This window comes from Onychomys torridus, chromosome 11 (genome assembly GCF_903995425.1).
Source record: "Onychomys torridus chromosome 11, mOncTor1.1, whole genome shotgun sequence".
Taxonomy (NCBI): domain Eukaryota; kingdom Metazoa; phylum Chordata; class Mammalia; order Rodentia; family Cricetidae; genus Onychomys; species Onychomys torridus.
The window spans coordinates 67832985-67851971 of record NC_050453.1 but is presented as its reverse complement, the minus strand read 5'-3'; the positions used below and the strand labels follow the sequence as shown (position 1 = coordinate 67851971).

At 47.6% G+C, this 18987-nt stretch overlaps 1 protein-coding gene across 2 annotated transcripts in view; it reads right to left on the bottom strand.

Moving 5' to 3' along the window:
* Ccdc93 (coiled-coil domain containing 93) overlaps positions 1 to 8165 on the bottom strand; it is a 77579-nt gene extending 69414 nt beyond the window's left edge. For both annotated transcript variants that reach the window (XR_004946193.1, XM_036202264.1), the window contains exons 1-3: positions 7968 to 8165; positions 3694 to 3807; positions 1384 to 1478 (exon numbers count right to left, since the gene is read on the bottom strand). Coding sequence is in view for 1 of the 2 variants with exons in the window: in XM_036202264.1 (XP_036058157.1) it covers positions 1384 to 1478; positions 3694 to 3807; positions 7968 to 8009 (251 nt within the window). In the remaining variant the exon portion in view is untranslated. The remainder of the gene's footprint in view (positions 1 to 1383; positions 1479 to 3693; positions 3808 to 7967) is intronic.
* Between the last annotated feature and the right edge of the window lie 10822 nt (positions 8166 to 18987).

Below are 18987 nucleotides of genomic sequence, written 5' to 3'. Positions count from 1 at the left end.
CTTGGAGAGCAAGCCAGTAAGCAGCACCCCTCTAGTTCCTGCCTCCAGGTTCCTGCCTTGCCTTCCTTCTAAGATGGACTGTGATGTGGAAAGGTGAGTGAAATAAACCCTTTCCTCCCCAAGTTCATTTGATTATGGTGTTTTAATCACCACAGTAGAAAAATGACTAAGACTCAGCCCAGGCAGCTGTGAGCTGCCTGACCTTGATGCTGAGCACAGGGCTCTGGTCCTCCGCCACAGCAGTATGTATTCTTAACCATAACGTCATTTCCTCAGCCCCACATTTCACTCCTTATTTGCTATCTGTAGTCTGAGCCATACTAGCTCTAAGCTTTAGGAAGGCAGGGAGCATCTCTGTAGTGTGCTCCAAGAATAACATCTGACCCGCAGTACTTATACAGACTTGATAAATATTTATTGAAAGGATTAATGAAGAGGCTCTACCAGTTTTCTCCTTTAAAAAGCACCATTTACACTGACAAGGTGGCCAGTGAGTTAAGAGACTTGCCAGCAGGCCTGACAACCTGAGTTCAATCCCTGGGACCTAAATGGTGGAAGGAGAAACTGACTCCCTCAAGTTATCTTCTGATCTACACACACACACACACACACACACACACACACACACACTCTCTCTCTCTCTCTCTCACACACACACTCACATGCACACAAACTTACATACACACATATTTTTAAGTGCCATTAGGTCAAGAAGATTGCATTTTCTTTCTTTTTTTTTTTTCTGATCCCATTCCTATATTTAGTAATTACTATAAAAATGATTACACATTTAAGAATCTACCTGCCTATAAATCATAGAAAATTAACTGTTATCATAAACATTATGCCCTTACCGTTTTGAAGGTAATGTTAGGGTGGTAGCTAGAGGTGAAAGGCCAAATAGAGATGTTAAAATGTCTACTCTGCATACTTAGAAACCGGGAGAAAGCACGATGTTTGTGGGTTAAGAAACTGAAGCTTAGGCTGGGGGATGATGGCTCAGGGTAGTAAGGGGAAGTCTCTCGAGCCCAAGGGCCTGAGTTTAATCCTAAAACCAAAGGGGGGCTGGGGTCAGGCATGGTGATGCACCACTGTAATCCCAGCCCTGGACAGGGTAGACAGCAGTCCCCTGGGACACACTGGCCTGTCAACCCGGCCTACTTGGCAGGTTCTAAGCCAGGGAGAGACCCTGTTTTTAAAAAGGTAGACAGCACTTGAGGAACAAGAGTCATCTCCTGGCTTGCTTACACACACCCACCAGATTAAATACAGCTTTACAGCATGAGAAATGAAAAAGTATGCATATAAACACGTACACACCACCTCCACCATAAAGCCCCCCCCCCCCATTAGATCTTTCTATGGAAACGCCTGGGAACTTACATTTTTTGACCGATTGTAGAGTTTTCCTGAAAGAGCAAGTCAACGTCCACATCAAAGTTGCAAGTGGTGATACACCACGTCATTCCTCCTACTACCTACAAGAAAGGAGAATACAGTTTCTCTCGAACCCTCACGAAGAGAAGCGCAGGGTGGGAACTGAATTCCTGAACAGTTCACACAGACTCAGTGAGTTCACAAAACTATAAATATCTGGTGTGTATGCACACGTGTGCGTGCATGCATGTGGAGGTCAGACACCAAACACTGTAGACCTTGTTTACTGAGACAGATGAGTCTCTTACCAGCCTGGAACTGGCCAATTTGATTAGGCTGCAGCCAGAGAGCCCTGTCTCCATGACCCCAGTGCTGGGATGACAGGTACCCACCACAGCACCCAGGTTTTTGTGTGGATTCTGGGGGTTGAACTTAGGTCGTCATGCATATATAACACTTTACTGACAGCTACCCCCACAGCCCTCCCAGTAATAAATCTTTAGAGGCAAGGTGTCTTCCTTACCCACCATTCACGAACCAGCACTGCTGGAAATCCTTCTGCCGTGGTGGCACAATGTCCATCCCAACACCGTGTGTGACAGAAGCCACTGGCCCGGCGTGGTTACTGAGCACGTGAAGTGATGCCAGTATCATTGAGAAGCTGACTGTCATCATGAAATGGCACTTATCACTCACTGACCCTCTTCCCGGGAAAGGGTCACACATTATGTGATCAGAGATTTCTGTTGTATGTTGTGTGTGTGATAGGTGTGTTTGTGTGTGTTCACCTGTTCGTGAGCATATGGAAGTCAGAGAGACATCAGGTGTCCTGTGTTGTTCTATGCCTGAAGTTTTTGAGACAAGGTCTCACTCAACCTAGAGCTCACATAGCCAGGGAGCCCCGGGGATCCTCCACCTCCCCAGTACTGAGAGTACAACTGCCCATCACCACGGCTAGCTTTTTACATATGTTCTGGAGACTGAACTCAGATCCTCATGTTTGCACACCAGTGGGAGATTTCTTAGCCCTGCTGAGTGCCGCCAGATTGAGAGGAATTATGTGTTTTGCCAACCGGCCACATGGGCAGCAAGGCTGACATTCTCTGGCTCCTTATTTAAAGCTGAGATGGATGTACAATAAAATACACATTTCCAGGTCCCCAGCCCAGACCTGCAATGGAGGAGGTCTGGACACGCTTCTTATAAAACATCCCTTGCGGGTTCTGCTGCAAACAGGAGAGGGCGACACCCCGGAGCACGCGGCTCTATTTCCAGAGGTTTCCTGGCCTACTTTGATATTGGTCCCAGATGCTTGAGGAACACAATCTACTCGGTGTCATATAATGTAGTCCCTGCCTGTCGGCTCACTCGCTACTCTCCCCTGTAGCAGTGGAGATCTTTGAACGAAGGCCTATTTGTTTATCTCTGTGTCCTATGCATGGTAACTATTCACAATTCACTTAATCTAAAAGAGAGAGATGGCTCAGTGGTTAAGAGTGCCTGCTGCTCTTGCAGAGAACTTGAGCTTGGTTCCCAACTCCCTCACTGTAACTCCAGTTCCAGAAGATCCAATGCCCTCTTCCAGCCTCCACGGGCACCTGTACACACTGACACACATATACACTTCATTGAAAATAAATCTTAAGATTCCATCCTTGGTGACGCTCCCTCCTCTAAACATAGCAGCTGTCATCTACAGAATATCTGCCTTGTTTCTAAGTGTGTGGTTCAGTATTATTTTCGGCCCATACTTTATATTCCCACCCAAACTGTTTCTGAAAAAGAGAACAATTTCTTGGGTGTGAGCAGCGTTCATGTGTCCATGTGTACATACACATACATGCACACACATAGAGGCCACAGGTCCACTAGTTGAAACAGGGTCTCTCACTGTCCTAGAACTCATCAATTTGGCGTGGCCGGCTAGGCCGGGGAGCCCCAGAGACCTGCCGGTCTCCACTTCCCAGTACTGGAATTACAAGCATGCCACCATGCCTGGCTTTTTTTTTTTTTTTTTAAACATGGGTTCTGGGGATCTAAGTCAGGTCCTCATGCTTTCCCAGCCTGAGGAAATAGCTCTTTTCCTTGTTTACATTTCCTAAAACACTGTGCACAGAAAGGGGATCCCATTGCAACTACTGACGAATAATTCTCTTTGAACAGGAAGTCTGAGTGCATCCATGAGAAGTCTGGCTTGGGAAGAATGGAGTCACGGGTACAGAGGGAATAAAAACACAATCACTTCACCCTCCACTCCTTGGTTAATCATGCTGTCCTCTGAAGACTAGCCTCCTGGTCAGCAAGGCTTTCTCTTACCTTGTCAAAGGGAGACAAGCCTTTGATTCTTGCTCTGAAATACCCAGCTGCGACCAGGAGCTCCAGAATCTCAGTCAACTTGACATTTTGTTCTTCATCTTCTCTCGTTTCCACCTAGAACAAAAGGGATGTGTAAGTGGTAAAGGCCATCTTGATGGAAATGAGATAGATCCTTCTGGTGCCATAGTCACATTGCCAAGTGCGGTGATGTCAGCCGAAATCACTGCACTATTCCTCACAACTCCTAAGGTGGCTCAGAAGGAGCACTTACCACATTAGCACATGGACCAGAGTTCAGCTCCTCAGAAGGCAGGTAAAGGCTGGGCAGGCATGGTGACCCACCTGTGGTTCCACACTTGGAAGACAAAGACTACAAACTAGCTATTAGTACCTAGACTAGCCCACCTGGTGAGCTCTGGGTTCAACTCGGAGGCCTTGCCTCAATGAATAAGGTAGGGACTGAAGAAGTCAGCCTCAGGCTTCCACATGCACTTACACATCCTCACATACCCATGTACTCACACACACATGTGGACATCCATACACATGTGCACAGGCATGTGTAGATCACACACACACACACACACACACACACACACACACACACACACACGGAATCCTTCAAGTATTCAGCCACCATGTATCATGAAGACACTGCCAAGAGGAGAACACTACACCCCGGAAGGACCATCTCCCACCTCAATTCATATATCCAGCACTCCTGCAGACTGCCTGCACAAGTGGACGGCTGAGGCCTCTGTCCACTCACCCCAGAATGTAGAACTGTATTTTCTGCAAGAGAACCAGCGAGGTAAGTTTTGGCACAAGACACTGAGTGGGGACATTTGATTCCAAATTCACTTTACCCATTAGCACTGGAGAAAAATGGGATGGGGCCATGGGGCTGATACACAGAAAACAAAAGACCATCGTTTCTTGAAGTCATAAACAACCACCACACTGGCTAATACATCTAGTTACTAAACTCAGAACACTGATACCACAGAGATAATTGAGTGGTTAAGGGGACATACTGCTCTTCGAGAGGACCCATGTTCAGTTCCCCTAGCCCACACCAGGCAGCTCATAACCACCTGAACTCACCTCCAGGGTATCTGACACCCTCTTCTGGCCTTCATAGGTTCCCAAATTCAGTTGCACATGAAGAGACACAGACATATACATAAGTAAAAATAAATAGATCTATAACCAGAGCACTGACGAGGATGAATGAGCACCATGACCCTTAAACCAGGCCAAATAAACTCTCAACTGTCCTGCTCTGGACCGTAGCTCACTGAAGGAGGGTCTAGCTTTCTTTCTTCCTTTCATATACACAAAGGGGCTTAAAAAACGAATGGCGTCAATTAACTGGGTTAATGAGAGCCAGGTGACAGGAATGTTGTTTCGTCTTTTAAGACAGGGTCTCATGTACCTGAGTTTGGCCTTGAACTTGCCATACAGTTGAGGACAATGACACTGAATGTCTGATTCTCCTGCCTCCCCCGTTCTGAGATTACAGGCATACACCACCACCCAGTGCTGAGATACAGGCATGCATCACTACCCAGTGCTGAAATATAGGCATGCACCACCATCCAGTGCTGAGATTACAGGCATGCACCACCACCCAGTGCTGAGATACAGGCATGCATCACTACCCAGTGCTGAGATACAGGCATGCATCACCACCCAGTGCTGAGATACAGGCATGCACCACCACCCAGTGCTGAGATTACAGGCATGCATCACTACCCAGTGCTGAGATACAGGCATGCACCACCAACCAGTGCTGAGATTACAGGCATGCATCACCACCCAGTGCAGAGACCACAGGCATGCACCACCACCCAGTGCTGAGACCACAGGCATGCACCACCACCCAGGGCTGAGATACAGGCATGCACCACCACCCAATGCTGAGATCACAGACATGCACCACCACCCAGTGCTGAGATACAGGCATGCACCACCAACCAGTGCTGAGATACAGGCATGCACCACCACCCAGTGCTGAGATCACAGGCATGCACCACCATCCAGTGCTGAGATTACAGGCATGCACCACCACCCAGTGCTGAGATACAGGCATGCACCACCACCCAGTGCTGAGATACAGGCATGCACCACCAACCAGTGCTGAGATCACAGGCATGCACCACCACCCAGTGCTGAGATACAGGCATGCACCACCATCCAGTGCTGAGACCACAAGCATGCTCCACCACCCAATGCTGAGACCACAGGCATGCTCCACCACCTAAGTTTTGCTGTGCTAGGATTAGAACCCAGGGCTCAAGCATGCTAAGCAAGCACTCTACCATGAACCCTCATTGTCTGGATCTTTTAAGTTTTTTCCTTGTGCTGTAGTTTTTAGGACACAAGGCCAACATTTTTTTCTTAAATGCATACCTATGCACACACTGTATAATACAGGCATTGCTTTGTTTTCCCTGTGTTTTGCTTTTCCTTTTTTGAAGGAGGGTCTTACTATGTATGTCACCCTGGCGGATCTGGAACTCTCTATGTATGTAGAACAGACTAGAAAAGAGCAACAAGCCAGACCCAAGCCCCCAGCAGTCCACGAAGAGTCAAGCAAACTCATAAAAGTAGTTTGTTTACTAGTTTTAGAAAAACACCCACTAATTTGAGGGATTTAAGGTAGAGCTAGAAGCCTGGACAGGACTCTACAGCAGAAGGCCCAGGCCTTAGTGCTAGAAGAATAACTCGGCTGGTAAAGTGCTTGCCTCACCCACATGAGGATCTGAGTTCAAACTCCAGAACCCACATAAACCAGACACGGTGGTGTGCACTTGTAATCCCAGGGACCAAAGGATCCCTGGGACTCATTGGCCAACCAATCTAGCCTATCTGGTGAGCTCCAAGCCAATGAGACTCTGTTTCTCTGTTTCAAAGGAGGTTTTCAGTGTTCTTAAGGATGACAAGGGAGGCTGTATCCTACCCTCCACACGTGTTCACATATGCACTCCAACACACACACACACACACACACACACACACACACACAGAGAGAGAGAGAGAGAGAGAGAGAGAGAGAGAGACTGAGACAGATTTCAAGTGGCCAAGGAAACTTGAAATATTACAGTGCAGACCCCACTTTTCACAATCCCCCGTGAAATCAGAACAGGACGCAACATGAAATTTTACCTAACGCAGGATTTGTGACAACTGATGACCACGTCAGCCCTTCCACTACTATATCCTCACCTGAGCACAGAACACAGTGACTCTGTAATGAGTAGGATGAAGATGTAACAAAAGGATTTGTGAGGGGCACAAGGAGGCAAGATCGGTGCTGGGGAATATCAATGGGTACTAGGCACAGAGTCAGAGAACCAGACACACTTCTGCCAAACCCAACCTTAGAAAGGGGTCGGGTGCAGCAGGGGTGTCCCCTATCTCTCTCTGGAAACTGGGACTCTTCACTGAGCTCTGGGCTTTGAGTAAAGAAGCCAAGTTCGAACGGTGGCCCCAAGAGGATAGTTGAGCTTTTATGCCGAGCAAGCGTGGAAATCTTGTCCCTAGGATGGAACGAGTACTGACTGAGTGCTTGACTACAACCACGCCACACATGGAAAGGTCGTCCCTCTTTAGTACAAGCCTCAGTCTTCTTGTCCAGGCATAGGACACCACAAAAGAGGGTGTCCCCAACTCTGCCACCACCCCGATGTGCGCACGGCTCCCAAACTTCCTCCATCCTCCCGGGCCCGGGGTGCGGGGTGTCTACAAGCTGGGAAGGTGGCATTCCTTCTCGACAAAAGGGAAATGAGAGGCTGGCCACCTGGACCCCCGCAGGAGGAGACTTGTGCGTCCCAAGGTCACCGCCCTCTGCACAGCCGGGGCAGGACAGTCCCACTGAACGTCTCGTGACTGCTGAGACTCCTGAGCGCAGCAGTCTTGGCCTCGGGAAGCCAGTCTCGCACGCAACGTAAGGGGCTTCCAGACAACCCGAGGCAGGGACTCCCGGGGACCTCGTGATGTGTGAAGTTGCATCTGGGCAGGGATCTGGCTGTTGCCCCTGTCCCCAGAGGACCCAGGGACCTTTAAGTTTGCACCCAGCAACACGCTGCACCCTCGCACGCAGCGGGGACCAGTCAGCTGTCCCTCCAGGGTACCCAGGGCCCGCCTTGGGGCAGACACGTCTGAGCAACCGCACAGTGTCCCCCCGCCTCGCAAGCCGGTCCCTGCCCGCCGCCCCGGGCTCGGCCCTCTCTCCCCAGCAACCCCAGGGTGTCAGGGACAGAGGTCCTCACCTCGGGGAGCCCCTGGCCCTCCGGCCCCTTGGGTAACCCCATGATCCGGATGCGCTGATGTGGAGCCGGAGGGAGCCGGTCCTACAAGAGAACCGTGATCCGGGTGGGGTGCAAAGCGGAAACTTCCTTCCCAGGAGCTGACACTACCACAGCCGGTCGGAGAACCGTGGCCCCGCGGAGCATGCGCACTAGGGCGGAAGCGCTGTACCACTGCGCCTGCGCAAGAGCAGCAAGGAGCCGCTGGGCGGGGCGGGACCCTGAGTAGCCGACCCTCCCCTTAGGGGCGGTACTGAGCTGGAGTCCGCCCAGGCTTTTTCTTTCTAATTTTTTTTTTATAGCTTTTTTCTTTCCTTCTTTCATTTCCTTGAGACAGTGCTTAGCCAGCCTGGCTTAGCATTTGCTGTGTGACTAAGGATGACTTTAAGATCCTCCTGCTTCCACACCCCACATAACGAGATTGTAGGTATATGTCACCAGGCCCAACTCTATTTAAAAATCAGTTTACAAAGTAGCAGATTTCCTGAAGGCATTTTCATGATCCTTAGTTTTTCTTGAAGGCCCATCTTGCTTTCTCCACCATCTCATTGCCCACCCTTCCCTTCTATCCTTCCACCTCCCGTACCCCTCCTTTCCAGGGTTTCTGGGTTCTGTACCCTTCCCAGCCCTCTCCCTCAAAGCCGCTCTGGCCTCTCAAGGACCCTTCTCTAGTTTCTCAGCCTCCAAGGAGCTTAAAAGGTATTCCCATATCTTGAGGTTTTCTAGCATTCCAGCCCCTCCCCTCCCCTCCCCTCCTCTCCCCTCCCCTCCACTCCCCTCCTCTCCTCAACCCTCTCCTCTCCTCCTTACCCCTCCTCCCCTCTCCTCCCCTCCCCTCTCCCCTCTCCTCTCCTCCTCCCCTCCCCTCCACTCCCCTCCCCTCTCCCCTCCCCTCCTCACCCTTCCTCTCCTCTCCCCTCCCCTCCTAACCCTTCCTCTCCTTTCCCCCCCTCCCCTCCCCTCCCCCCTCTCCTCCCCTCTTCTCCCCTCCCCCCTCCCCTCCCCTCTCCTCTCCCCTCCCCTCCACTCCCCTCCCCTCCCCTCTCCTCTCCCCTCTCCTCCCCTCCCCTCCTCTCCTCTCTGCTTTCTTTACCTTTCCTTTCTTGTTCTTTTCCTTTCCTTTCCTTTCTTGCAAGTTCTGATGCTGTAAGTTCGGGTCTCTCCACGACTCGCTTTGGAAACTCCTGGCTCCCGAGTCAGCCCAGATGCACTTACTTTATGTAGCTAAGGCCCAGTTCCAGCTATGTTTACAATGCTCTTATGCAAGTTATCAATATATGGACATGGGGTGCCAGAGACCCCCAAGATATTATTTAGGTCTGTTGCCTTCCTTCCTTTGCATCTTATTTCCAGGAAACTTTGTTTGGGATAATAATCCCCCCATACCATCCCATCCTGAGGTCCCGAGTCTTTCTGGAGGATGTACTTTGCAGGATTCAGTCCCGTGCTCACGTGATGTTAGCTGCTGCACCACTTATGTAATGTACCCCTTGTCTGTCCCAGAGGATGGCAGCTATAGGAGAAAGAGTTGTCTCTTTTGCCACCAGCCCAGCACCTGCTCCATAATGGCTTCCCAGCTTATTTTCTTTTTATAGAGATGGAGGCAGAAGTGTCGTGAACTTGTTTGCTGTAGGAGAGGTCTTTACTGGAGCAGGGGTGAGGGTGCAGAGGAGTATAAAAGCCTGTGCTCCTTGTGATTAAAGGGGTTTTGTATTTACTTCTCCTCTTCCTCTTTATATTTCTGATACTTCAATATTTCTTTAGGTTTACTTATTTTATCTTAGGTGTATGGCTCTTCTGCCTGCCTGTATGCCTGCACACCTTGTACATGCCTGGCACTTGCAGAAATCTGAGGATATGAGAAGCCCTGAAACATGGGTTATCAAGAGTTGTGAGCTACCCTGTGGCTGCTGGGAATCAAACCTAGGTCCTTTGCAAGAGCAGTAAGAGCTCTTAACCACTAAGCTCTCTCTCCAGCTTCTGTGATGACTGTTCTTGGTTGTCAGTTTGACCACATCTGGAATGAACTACAATCCAGAAATGGAGGGCATGCCTATAGGAGAGACCATTTGATTGGTGTGAAGTAGATGAATCCACTTCTAGTCCAGATTTTTAAGGCAGGATGCCTTTGACCTGGATCTTGAGGCAGGAAGAAATGCCTGTAATCTGGGCCATACCTTCTGGAAGGATGTAGAAGAAGGAAGCTTCTGCTCTTTGCCTGCTTGCCCAAGCATATACTGGAGACCAGCGGAGACATCCAGCCTTGTGGACTGAGCAAATACTAGATTCTTGGACTTTGTTGGATTAGCTGGACTGCAGCCTGTACGTCATTCAGGCAGAGATTCTTTCTATAAGTTGTTACTCTACAGAACCCTGACTAATACAGCTCATATCCCTGAAGTCTTAAGAATTACTACTAAGTAAATGTTTCTCCTTGGAGAACTTCACATATTGTTCTTTAGGGTTTATCCAAACAGGACAGTGGCTTCTCTGGACCCAGGGCACACAGTGGTAGGAAGAGCCTTAAGAAATTCATGTGCTGACTGGAGACAGAGCCCAGTCTGTAAAGTGATTGCTTGGCAAGCATGAAGGTCTTAGAATGATCCCCAGAATCTAGGGGTTAATGCTACAAGTGGTGGTGTGCTTGTATTCCCCTGCTGAGAAGGCAAAGACAGGCAGATGCCAGAAGCTTTCTGACCCACCAGCCTGGCCTAAGCAGTGAACTCCAGGAAAAATGTGAAACCAAACAAGGAGGATGCTTCTTGAGCCCTCCAATAATGGGAGAAATCTGAACACGCAAAGTAAAGTGTTGAGAAGAGAATCCCCCCCGGGGTTGCAGATCTTGTTCTCATACATTAACACTCATTTGTAAAGTGCCCATTCGTAACTTTCAAAAGATCTTTAAAAGTTCTAAACTAAGCCGGGCATGGTGGCACACACCTTTAATCCCAGCAGTTGGGAGGCAGAGGCAGGCAGATCTCTGTGAGTTTGAGGCTAGCCTGATCTACAGAGTGAGTTCCAGGAAAGGCACAAAGCTACACAGAGAAACGCTGTCTCAAAAAAATAAAAAAGAAAGAAAAAAAAGTTCTAAACTGTCCTTCACTGACATAGTATGTACTGAGAGGGAACTGAAACCACACGGGGTCAAATATGGACTGCTGCCTTGGTTGTTAAGTAGCCCAGGTCACAGGCCTCAAGAACAGGATGCAGGGATGCTATGACAGAGTCCCCTCTTGTAAATGCCTTTACAATGTTTTAAATAAAAAATAAAAGGTGCATGTGTCTATGTGTGGGTTTGCACACATGCATGCAGGTGCTCTTGGAAGCCAGAAGAGGGCGCCAAAACCCTTGCTAGAGTTACAGGTGGCCATGCTGTGCTAACAACTGACAGCCGTCTCTCCAGCCACCCTTTGCAGTGTTAAGAATAAACGCAAGTAGCTAACTTTATCATTTAAGTATCCCTGTAAGATAGCAGCAACAAAGCTGGGGTAGCAGTGTTCATCTTCTCTGTGTGTCTGTCTGTCTCTCTGTGTCTTTACCAGTCTCTCCCATCAGCAAAGCATGATACTGGTCAAGAAGCTTTGAACAGCATGTATTTAAGAGGGGGAAAGGTTTCTGAAGACTCTGTCAGGTAAACACAACATTCTCCACCTCCTCTGACACCAGCTACCTCCCAATACTTCTTAGTAGGCTATTTGAAGATTATGATCACCCTTATCCTGGGCAAAGATTTATATAAGGTCTCCATTGTCCTTTGTTCTTTTCCAGACTTCTCCCACTCCTCCTGGACAAGGGGAATCCTGGTAGGGGCAGAGAGAGAGAGAGAGAGAGAGAGAGAGAGAGAGAGAGAGAGAGAGAGAGAGAGAGAGAGAATGTATGTTCAGGTGAATGTACATATATGTGGAGGCCAGAGATTGACCTTAGGTGTCTTTCCTTGGGCACCTTTTACCATGCTCTTTTGAGAAAGGGTCTCTCATTGGCCTAGAATTCATCTGGCTGGGCTGCCTGACCAGAGAGCACTGCAGGAATTATCTGTCTCCACTTCCCCAGTGCTGGGATTATAAGCATGTATCACCATGCCCAATTTTCTAAAATTTATTTTATTTTCATTTATGTACATTGATTAGTTTTTTCTTTTCCTCTTCCTTCCTTTCTTTCTTTCTCTCTCTCTCTCTCTCTCTCTCTCTCTCTCTCTCTCTCTCTTTCTCTATCTATCTTTCTATTTATCTATCTATCTATCTATCTATCTTTCTATCTATCTTCCTTCCTTCCTTCCTTCCTTCCTTCCTTCCTTCCTTCCTTCCTTCCTTCCTTCCATCATCTTGGCACAAGTTAAAATATCTGGGAAGAGAGAACCTTAGTTGAAAATTTAAAAAATACTTTCACTAGACTGGCCTGGAGGCAAGTCTATGGGGGCATTTCTTGATTGATAATTGATGTGGAAGGGCCCAGCCTACTGTGGGTAGTTCCACCCCTGGCCCAGTAGTTCTGGGAAAGTATGAGAACTCAATCTCTCCTCTGTGGCCTTGCTTCAGTTCCTCCTGTTTTCTGCCTAAGTTCCTGCCCTGACTTCCCTTCACAGTGGCCTATAAGCTCTAAGATGAAATAAACCCTTTTCTCTCCAGATTGATTTTGGTCATTGTGTTTATCACAGTAAATAGAAAGTAAACTGTGACAGTGTGTGTATCTGTGTGTGTATCTACCACTTGTGTGGGGGTGTACAGGAAGGCAGGAAGAGGACCTGCAGGCAATTATGAGCCTCTTCGCATGGGCTCTGGAAACACAATGGGTGATCTGGAAGAACACCAAGTCCTCGTAACCACTCAGCCATCTCTCCAGGCTGCTGTGCTGCTTGCTCCTCCTCCTTTTTTAAAATGTGACTTCTGGGGATCAAACTCAGTTCTCATGCTTCAAGGCAAGCATACTACCCACTGGGCTGTCACTCCTGTCTCTTCTTCCTGAACATTCTTAACTGTATGCTGTCCTTAAGTAGTAAAAGTCTTACAGTTGTGCAATATGCATTCTATATTTAGCATGACTTGATTGTTTTTCTGTTAAGGATTGACTCTAGGGCATTGCACAAGCTGGACAAGCACTCTACCACTGAACGACCTCCTGCAACCCTCTGTTCACTCATTACTCTGAGATAGAAAATCTCTAAGTTGCCCTGGATAGTTTTGAACTCACGCTATAGCTCAAGCTGCCCTGAACATGCAACTTGCCTGCACCAGACTCTGGAGTAGCTAGAATTATAGGCCTATGATACTAAGGTTGGCATCATGTGACATTTCTACAATAAAAAGGTAGAGACATAGTACAGGACAGGAGGATTTCAACAAGTAGTTCTCAACCTTCCTAATGCTGTGACCCTTTAATGCAGTTCTTCATGTTGTGGTGACACCCAACATAAAATTATTTCATTGTTACATCTAGTTGTAATCTTTTACAGACATTTACATTATTAATCATAATGTAAATATATGATATGCAGGATATGTGATGTGCAATCCCAAAGGGTCATGATCCACAGGTTGAGAACCACTGATCTAAACCCTATTTCCTCTGGACTGAAGATAAAATAACCCAACACACACACATACACACACACACACACACACACACACACACACACACACACACACAAATTTCTTTAGCAATTCTCTAAACAAAGGATAGTTTTATTGATGGATTCTAATAATTTTCAGAACCATACTCTGTGGTGGTATTGTGTTCCCCAAAAATTGTGCACCCTAATAAACTTATCTGGGGTCAGAAAACAGAACAGCCACTAGATACAGAGGCTAGAAAATGGTAGCACTCACACCTTTAATCCTAGCCTTCTGGAGGCATGGATCTCTGTGAGTTCAAGGCCACGCTGGAAATAGCCAGGCATGTGACTCACACGCCTTTAATCCCAGGAAGTGAGGGCAGAAAGCAGAAAGTTATATAAGGCGTGAGGACCAGAAACTAGACTGGTTAAGCATTCAGGCTTTCAAGAGGCAGTTCAACTGAGATTCACTCTGGATGAGGGCTCAGAGACTTCCAGTCTGAGGAAACAGGATCAGCTGAGGAACTGTCGAGGTGAGGTAGCTGTGGCTTCTCTGATCTTCCAGTGTTCACCCCAATACCTGGCTCAGGTTTGATTTTATTAATAAGTACCTTTAAGATTCGTGCAACAACACTCTATTAACATCATTAAAAATGATTTGAAAAAAAAATGATTTGACAAGGACCCAGTTCCACAGCAGTGAATAAGCATGCTTGGAAGTATTGGCTGTATTCTCTCCCCTAATGAAAACACTTCAACATTCTCTGTCTCCTGAAAAAATGATACTGAACATTTTCTTGGCATTTTCTATGATGGCAGAGCAAATGGATGCCAGGTTCAGGTCATGGTGGGTGTCACTTGTGATGAGAGCCTCAGTGGTCTCTCTATATAAATTTGTTAAGGGTTTATAGGGAAAACAGACTCACTGATACAGGATAAGGTAAATTCAGTTGCAGAGTCCTTGGAAAGCTGGGAACTGATCACACGCTACTTCACACTGCCTGATCTGGTCTTCACCACCCAAGAGACTGAGACCTCCTTTCTCCTCCCTTTTAAGCGGTCACATAGGAGGATAAGAAGCCCTGCCTCTATCAGGCCACATAGTCCAAGATCATGGGCAGAGCAAATTCCCACTACGTGTGTGTGTGTATGTGTGTGTGCTTGCACAAAAGTTTGTATAAGTTCAGGTGCAAGTGTGTGCATGGGGGCATGAGTGTGCAGGTGCATGTGTATGTATAAGTGTGTAAGTACATGCAGAGGCCAGGAGTCAACCCCTTGATTCTTGAGACAGAATGGCTTGCACTGGTCCCTTAGGCTGACTGGTCAGTGAATTCCAGGGATACACACTTGTCTCCAGTTCCCAACAACTGGGATTTTAAATGCATGGTAATGAACCTACTTTTTATGTGGGTGATGGGGACTGGCCTAGGTCCTCATGTTTATGCAGCTGGCACTTTGCCAACTGCCGGTGATTTCCCTAACCTGCAAATGGATTTTTAAGTCTTCACAGGTGATTCCAGGGAACGGCCAATGTGACAAGAGTTTTGTGCCAAAAGTTCTTCTTAGTGCTGGAGTTATTATAGCCAGCAAACTAGACAAGATAATTACCAAAGGAAATTAAGCATGTAAATTAATAAGATAATGTCTGGTAAAATCTGGTAAAAGTAAATGCTATTAGGGAAAAGAAAAAAAACAAAACAAAACAACAACAACAACAACAAACTCTACTGTAATGGGCCAGGGAACAGTCCAAGACAGAGTGACTTTTGCAGGAAAATGCCAGGATGAAGCTCCCCCATGCTATTTCAAGGAAGGCTTAAAGCCCAAGAAGGTGGCATAGGGGGCCCCAGAAAGAGCATCTCAGAGAAGGGGCACTTCAGGTGTATGACGTACCCTTCCCTGTGCCCTGCAGATCCCTCCTCAGAGCTCTCTCCTTGCTTGTTGTTACATAAAGCTGACCAGCAAGGGCTTTATCAGCAGGGCCTGGAGTCTAATGATCCTTGGTGTGGCTCCAAGGTAAGGTGATCTACAGTGTGAGTCCCAGAGAATGGGGACCTCAGTTGTGGGGTCTGAGGGTAGGATTCCCTTCCTTCCTTCTTCCTTCCTTCCTTCCTTCCTTCCTTCCTTCCTTCCTTCCTTCCTTCCTTTCTTCCTTTCTTTTCTTTTCTTTTCTTTTTTTTGGTTTTTCGAGACAGGTTTTCTCTGTGCAAGTTTGGTGCCTGTCCTGGATCTCGCTCTGTAGACCATGCTGGCCTCAACTCATAGAGATCTGCTTGGCTCTGCTTCCCAAGTGCTGGGTTTAAAGGCATACATCATCAATGCCCAGCTTTCTTTCTTTCTTTCTAAAAAGAATTTATTTTATTTTTTTGTTTGTTTATTATTTATTTATTTATTTATTTTCTATGTGTCGTTTACACCATGTATCTTGGTCCCATTCATTTCCCCATCCTCTGGCCATTCCTGTACTCCCCAAATAAAACAAAATTTAAGAGACAAAGGAAAAAAAATTTAAATCTCATCATAGAAGCTGCAGTGTGACAAAGTAAGTCACACAGTATACACTTTTCTCTATATATCTTTACTTGCAAGCGTTCATTGCAAACAGTTATTGGTCTGTTTTGAGGCTGCTGGTCTCTGCTACACTGTGGGAGCCCAAATTACTCAAGGGCAGAGAATCTCAGCTTGCTCTACCCAGAAGAGCTGCATAATGGGATGATTTGGCCACTGGTGTGGTTACCAGGTGTTTTGAAAGGTCTACACTAGGCTGTATGTTGTGCTTTGATCTTGAAAGGGGGAGGTCTTTTGCCTTGCCACTTGGCATTGTACAAAAAGCCATTTGGAATTAACCTCGAGGTGACTGGATATTGACTCAGGGCCCTCCTGAAGCTATCCTGTGTCTCTGTCTTTTTTATGTCTCTTTCTATCTTTCTGTCTAATGCTTCCTTATTCCTCCCCAGACTCCCACACTACACATTGATGCTGGGCCTTCACTAGGACTCTTCTTGGATATCCTATTGTTGCCCTGTGTTGTGGCAATCCTGAAACTTTTGGGTCTGCAGGCCAGGTCCCTTCACATGCTCCAGCAGATCATAGATGGGGTCGATATTGAGGTGTACCAGGTCATAATCCCTGGTTCTGGGCCTGGGTAGCTGCAGCGTTGGTTGGGCCTGTCCTCACCCACCAGGGTGAGCTCTCCAGCATTGCCCAGTCTAATTCACCCCTTTCAGCAATGAGTGAGAGGTGCAGCCAGTTCTCCTGCTTTCATGTCCTCAGGGTCAGCTCTCCCACACCTACACCATTAGGGCCAACTCTATTGTGTTGCCCAGGTGAGGTACAGGGGCCACTCTCCTGAGCACTGCAGCTAGCGAGGGACAGGGATAGCCCTCCTGCTGTAGTGATCAGAGGGTCAGCTCCTCCACCTGTCTCAGGCATTGATGGGTGGGAGGTGGGGAGGAGGGCATCTCTCCTCTGCCCATGCTACCACATGTCTGATGAGCAATGGGGACAGCTGTCCTTTGCTCATAACATTGGGGCCAGGTCACCCTAACCTCCGACCATCAGGCTAGCTCTGCTGTGCTGCCTAGGCGAGATGCAGGGCCATTTCATGAGTTCTGCATCTGGTAAGGGGGAGGCTTAGCGTCTGTCGTCTATTGCAGGTGGTAAGGGGTCATCTCCCACCCTCCCACACTGTCACATGACAGATGAGTAGTGGGACAGCTCTCCCACACTTACAACTTTGGGGCTGGCTCACCCACACCTCTGCCAAGAAGGTTAAGTCTATTGTGTTACTCAGGTGAGGTGCAGGGCCTGCTCTTCCAAGTGTTGCAGCTGGTGGGGAGCAAGGACAGTTCTCCTGCTCTTGGGAGCTCAGGGCCAGCTCTCCCATCTGCCTCCAGTGTTGATGGGAAAGGAGGGGGCAGAGGGCAACTTTCCTCTGCCCATGCTGCCACAAGACAAATGAATAATGGGGACAGTTCTCCCATGCTCATAACTTTGGTGCTGGCTCACCCACACCTCTGCTAACAGGATTGGCCCTATTATGCTGCCCTGGCAAGGTGCATGGCCTACTTTTCTGCTCTTATAACCAACCACGGGGCCAGCTCTCCTACCTGCCATGAGGGTAGGATTTCAATAGTAGTTTGCCAAATATACAAGAACTTCAAACACATCCTTGGGGTATGATGCTTGCTTGTATTCTCTCTCTCTCTCTCTCTCTCTCTCTCTCTCTCTCTCTCTCTCTCTCTCTGTTGTATGTCGCTGTTTATGTGGGTGTTTGCACATGTGTGGGAGCAGAAGAGGTCAATGCCAGCTGCCTTCCTTGGTTGCTCCCCATCTTTTGCTTTTGAGAAAGGTTTCTCCCTGAATGTGAGCTCATTTACTTGACTAGCTGGCAATCCAATGAGCTCCAGAGATGCCTCTGTCTTGGTACCTGTAGCTTTTGGGTTACAGTCTCATACTGCTCATACCACTGTACCCAACTGTTTTGTGGCTCCCCGTGATCTGGACTCAGGTCATCTCGTTTACTCCACAGATGCTTTACTGGCAGAAACATCTCCCCAGTCCCTGCTGCATTTTTATGACTTCTGCAAAAACCCACCTTTAATAAAGGACTGGTTAAATATGGTATTTTCATTTGTGGAGCATCCTGTTGTCAATGAAAACGTGTACTTAAGGAATGAAAGAAGAGGGCAAGACAGGAGGCTCTATAAATATTAACAATGTGTGCCTTTCCAAAAAAAAAAAACAAAACACATTTAAACACTTAAAAGACAAGCCAGTGGAGGGATGTTCATTGCTCGTGACAAGAAGACTTACAAACAAGGGAAGAAAATTGAATAGAAATGTGAATGTGGGGCTTGAATAGAGAATTCCTCAAGGAAATTGTCACTAAACAGATAAGAAAATTTCAGCTTCATTTAGAAAGTCAAAATGCAAGTATCCTTTCTGCATAGAAGAAAGACTGTTTAATGCTATTGAAGCAGGCCAGCACTGGACATTGACTTTCCCTAACAGTTCAGGAAGGTGAGTTGGTGAAGTTCATGGCTCACCAAGTGTCCCCGTCAGTGGCTACAGTGACTCAGTCAGCACTCAAGGGGCAGTTGGAGTTCTCACTGGGTTCTAATTTGCCGTGATAAAACTCTCAGGACAAAAGCAACTTAGAGGAGGGAAGGAATTTGCTTGGCTTACAGTTCATCGCTGAGGGAAGTCAGGGCAGGAATTTAAACAGGAGACTGGAGACAGGACCTGTGGACAAATGCTGCTTGTTGGCTTGCTTTTTGTCCGCTCATGGGCTCATGCTCATGTTTGCTTACATAACTTAAGCCTACCTGCCTAGGCATGGTACTGCCCACAGTGAGCTCAGCCCTCCTGCTCCAACTAACAAACCCAGCAGTGCCCCAAAGGCATGCACACAGGCCAGTGTGATTGAGGCAATTC